Source organism: Adelges cooleyi, unplaced genomic scaffold, assembly GCF_023614345.1.
Source record: "Adelges cooleyi isolate 19-005CV unplaced genomic scaffold, UGA_ACOO_1.1 ACOO_flye_CR_arks_rails_tigmint_CR_PRNA_30, whole genome shotgun sequence".
Lineage (NCBI taxonomy): Eukaryota > Metazoa > Arthropoda > Insecta > Hemiptera > Adelgidae > Adelges > Adelges cooleyi.
Genome location: NW_026095971.1, coordinates 18,184,501 through 18,189,978, shown reverse-complemented (window position 1 = coordinate 18,189,978; position 5,478 = coordinate 18,184,501). Strand labels below are relative to the sequence as shown.

The 5,478-nt window shown below is 30.1% G+C and overlaps 1 protein-coding gene across 1 annotated transcript; it reads right to left on the bottom strand.

The window, feature by feature from the left end:
- Nucleotides 1-3,672: 3,672 nt before the first annotated feature.
- LOC126838895 (uncharacterized) lies at nt 3,673-5,145 on the bottom strand. Its single transcript, XM_050573672.1, has 4 exons — nt 5,085-5,145; nt 4,844-4,912; nt 3,993-4,085; nt 3,673-3,902 (listed from the first exon to the last, which is right to left on the bottom strand). The coding sequence occupies exons 1-4, from the start codon at nt 5,130-5,132 to the stop codon at nt 3,777-3,779; spliced, it is 336 nt and encodes a 111-aa protein (XP_050429629.1). The 5' UTR covers nt 5,133-5,145; the 3' UTR covers nt 3,673-3,776.
- Nucleotides 5,146-5,478: the final 333 nt, after the last annotated feature.

Sequence of the window (5,478 nt, the reverse complement as noted above, 5' to 3'; positions counted from 1 at the left end):
TCGGTGTTTGTCAAGACATTGAAGCCGGTTCTATTGCTATTTAAAATATCCGGGCTAGGAAGATTTTCCTACAGTATCAGTTCATTGAATATGATGGTCTACAACTGCTATTCACTGTGGTATCTCATTGGCGAAGTTATACAAGTTGGAGTTTTTGCATTTATGTCGTACTTGGTACTTCAACTGCCCCGACATTATGTATTGTATTACAATTTAGCTCGATATTGGATAGTATTTATTATTGTTAAGGTTTCAGAAAAAAGAATGATCAAGTAAACGTATATTAAATAATATTTTGTGTTATCGATAAGAAATTGATTTCACTGTAAAAGGTTACAGATTGATCAACGAGATAATGAATTATGACCGAAAGTTTTCCACCCTTCCTCCGGTAACACGAATACGGGCTCCTGGTATTCAATTTTGGTTAACAGTGTTTATTCTATATTTCTTGTATTTTGGAGGAATACATAGCTTCATAGAGTATATGATTGGACAAACATTTGGACTAAAATGGATCTTATGCAACACCGTATTTGGCATGCCTCATTTTACAGATTTCATAGTATTTTCCAACATGTGTTTTTATTTGGGTCACATTGGATGCAGATTTCGAGCATTGAACACATTTTGGAAACGATTGCCTGCTGTTCTGTTGATGACACCAGGGTCTTGGACTAAAGAAGAGGTAGCCATGTTGGTGGAGTGTTGTAGACTATTACACGCTGACCTTTCAGACTTGCAAATAATGTTCAGCATCGCGTATGGACCCGTTCTAGTGTTTCTCTTTCTATGCGTAATATTGGAAATGGTTTTTGATATATTTATTATTTTATATTTAAATAATCCAAACGTACCCATCATGCTGGTTGGAGTGATTTTTTTACAACATTTTTTCTGTGTCGTCTCATTTTTGGCACTCGGGTCTTGGACAAATCGACAGGTAATATATATATGTACATATATATTATATTATATTGTGTTTGTGTTTTGTTTTACGAGGTAACCTTATGGCTTACCCATTTACCATTCTATCATTTTTCCATCAGATTACATTTTTTAATCTTGTAATTAAGCTGTAAAATTAGTTACTAAAATAGCATTGACTAGACATCGTTTTGGTAGGTACTTAATATTTGTTAAATTCCAGTCTAAAGAAGTCTAATGATAGACAATTGAATGTTTGTAATCATAACCATTTGATGATGTGCATTTAAATGGACATTGCACTTTTATCTTTATTCTCTACCACCCCTAAGACCGGGAAATATTTTTGTTAATCAACTTTGATCAAACCTTATAACTTTAATATATATTTATCATGGAAGGAAAAAAACATTTTATAATTTAAAAAATTGTCAATGCTAAAGAACGTCCATTTAAATGACACCGGGTCTCTATTATTTGTTATTACAAAATATTGTTTGTTAGGCAACTATGACAACAAATGTTAAATATTGGCTAGGTGTTAATGGGGGTAAAGAAAATAATCCATTATGATGGACATCAGTCTTACCTAGATGACGAAACTTAAAAATGTATTAGGCGTCAGTAGGATATGTAAAATAATTTACTCTCATAACTATATACTAGGTGTTAAATTGTTATAACGACTTGGTATTCAAATTGTTAATAATTCCTATTATAATTTATACCTATTACATAATTACTTAATATGATTAGCATGTTACAATATTCTATTATTCTAAATTATGATAAAACTTTCAGAAAAAAAAGATAATTTCATGTTTACGTTTATGCCAAATAACGGATTTACCCGAAGAAATAATTACACAGGTATATTATGTAAAAGTATAAAAAAGGCCGGGAATTTTCCTATCCCTTTGATTATATACAAACCATAATTTTATTTAGTTATTATTTAATAATTGTAATTTGTAGTTGAAATGCTTTATGAAACAAGTATCCAGTTACGAAATGTATGAAATGTCAGCTAACGGGATTTTCAATTTTAATTTGACAGTTACTCTATCGGTAAGTAAATATTTGAAATAATAAACTAAATTTTAAAATAACTTTATACGTCTGTTTAAAGATAATAATGGCTTTGTTCAAAATCATTGCTATTATGATACAGATGGACCAAAATACATATTTTAAGTGGTTTATAAATTATACTTTTGACATTTTATCAAATACCTAGTACTAATTTATAGAAAGAATATAAGCATAAAAGCAATTAGCTTCTATCAGTTAAATATTAATTTAAAATTTAAGTAAAATAAAACTGAAAAACACAAAAAAACAACTAAGACATTAGGAAAACCTCTCCTGGCGTATTCATTCATCAGCAAAGAATATCACACATATTATGACTTCAGGCGGAAAAGAAAGGCGTACATAAAGGTACAATATTAAGCCGATTATTATACATAGTAAAACGTTATAAATAAAAAAAAAGTGTGGTGACTTTAGTAATGCGACATTATTAATAATGTAAACTGTAAAGTAAAAACCATTTTTTATAAACAATAATTGTATTCATAAAAAAAAAATGAGGAATTTGATGTTATTAACCATTTTTGTCTAATTAACATATAATTTCAAATGTTATTGAAGTAGCGGGCGCAATACGATTGCGCGCGGTCCTTATCGGCGGTACCTTTTTAGGCGTACGATTGCGCGCGCTATATTATTTGTACTTCTATGCAACGTTGCCAAATACATAGGTAAATATCCATACGAATTGTGGCGATTTGTACGCATATAAGCATACCATACATTGTTAGAGGACCTGTAGAAAATCACGAGTTCTGACTGGCTCTCTGACACATGTGATAACAAATTGGCCACAACAGCTGATATAGTCTACGGCAGGTCACTGAGTGTTTTGGCACTCGCTCGCTTCGCTCGCTCGGGGCCGTCGCTTCACTCCGCTAACTAAAAATATCCTAGGTTTGCAGGCTACAGTCTAGGAGGAGGTCACAGGTTTAGTGAAATATAAATTAAACAACTTTTTTAACGATATTTTTAAAATTATTTATCTATGTAACCATTAGCGGCAACGTCGCATCCAATTTCACGCGCAATCGTACGCCTTTGAAGGGTCATAATCGTGTTTTTTGTTATTCCGGCACCGCGCGCAATCGTATACACAAAAAGGTACACCGCGCGCAATCGTACTCCGCCGGAAGTAGCAATGTAGTATTTTCTGTAAAGTTAAAACAAATTTTACATTTAACCACATAATACTAATGAATAGTAAGTAATGAAAAGTGAAAACTATAATAATAATAATTGTTTGTTATGTATTTTTACATTAAATATATATATACATATGTATAGTACATAATATATAATTATTAATTTCAGCACTATTCTATATTGTTAAAATGAACAACGTTAGTCGTTATCTATACACGAGTCTAGAAAAGTGGTTTGCTAAATAAAAATTGTTTATCAACAGTGCAATACATTTTTTTTAAAAAATTGAATACCGATATTTTTTTTATAAAGTGACCGTTTATGGATTAATATTAATTCTCGGATATTAAAGATAAATACTTTTTTCATTTATTTTTATATACGATTACTATAGCATACATGTTTTTAAATGGGCCTCTTAACAAAAAAATATATTATTTATGTATACATTAATAGAATGTTTGATGTTTTTATTAACATAAAGTAGATATTGTAGCTACAGTCGTCTTCTATTCTCTAAAATTGATCATCAGTATGTGCTTACCTGTCTTTAATAAATAAGTAGTTAACTTAAAAGAATAAAAAATATTTTTTTATCAACTAAATGAATTTTAATTTTTTGATTTTGTGTCATTCCATGGTCCAGTGTCAACTGTAGTGTCAGCGAGAAATCGCATGTAAGGATGTTGGCCCATTTGGATCATTGTCGCCACAGACTTCATAATTACTACTGAGATCTGTGTAAAAATGTTAAAATTTTGCTTCACAGCATTATAAAAAAAATAATTATTAAAATACACGAATACATGTTTAGTGCTTTTACATACTGATATAACGAAATGCAATTTATAATTGAAAATACCACACGCCGACATCTCGTACGTTTCATAACTTGATACTTGTTTCATGAAAAGTTTGATCTGTAAAAGTATGTAAAGTTAGTTCAGCTAATTACATCTTAGTGTTTTACGAGTATTTAGATTATTTTGCACTTGAATTTTGTAATGCTTATTAGAAAAAATAAAATCTTATTTTGTAGAATGTTGAAATTAGAACTATATAAATGATGTTTAATACATTTTTTTAATTATAAAACGTCCTAGACATTTTTTAGTATCCTCAGTAGTGAATTTCTCTAAGTGAATGCAAATTTAGAAATTATAAAATGCTCGGTAAAACTAAATAGTATTAACTAAAAGTAGGGGTGTGCGACTAATGATTAATTGAATAGTGTTCAATTTGGAATTAATTCATAATTCATTTTTTGAATAACTCGAACAGTGCAAATAATTCGATTTTTTATGAATAATAATATGAACATGAATAATAAATATTCATTAATCATTATGGGATAATCTGTGAATAAATAACACATCGTAAATATGTATTGGGAAAACCAAAAAAAATATTCATTATTCAATTTTTATTTAATTTTTTGAATAAATAAGCATATTTTTAATATGATAAATGTATTTATGATTCATGATAAATGTATTTATGATCGTGCTTTAAATGAACCCTTCATTATTCAACAGTTTTCATACATTAAATATCAAACCATTAGTTAACGTTAAAAATAGTAGAGAGTTATCAATATTTTACACAGTCCTGCTTAATTAATTATAGTATCATCGAAATTTAAGTTCTTTAATTTTTATTGATTTGCTGTAATAGTTACCTGCGTTCGTAATTCTTCAGGTATATGAGCTATCTGATAACATCGTAAGCTTGCAATTATTTTCTCTTTCTAAAACCATCATAAAGTATACATTTGTAGGTACATTATAGCTGAGTTATAAGAGAATGATTATGAAATCACATATTATTTTGTACTTTGGAGTATAATATTATTACTTATTAGTTAAAACCTGTTATAGCTAAAAACTGGAAAAGAAAATCTATAAAAAAAAAAAATTAACTATATGTGTTTCTTCATAATCGCATAATAAGTATGGGTTGTCCTCCATCGATGGGGTTACCTTCTGGCTAGTCCACGAAGCAACTGATAGCACGGATACGATAAATATAATGTTTTGCGATTGAAGCGACAATGCTATCACGATGGGAAAATTGGCGTGCAAATATAGTACAAAAAACACGGCCAGCACTATATCGATAATCATGTATGTGAACAGCACAAACAGTGCCGGGCCGTATGCCAAGCTGAACAACCTCAGAATGTCGGACAGGTCGGCGTGTAACAGCCTAGAGCATTCGACCAGCATGACCACCTCTTCTGCGGTGCTTTGACTTGGCTTCGACAACAGGTCAGCCGGCAATTTTTCCCAAAACGAGTTTAGCGCACAAAATCTC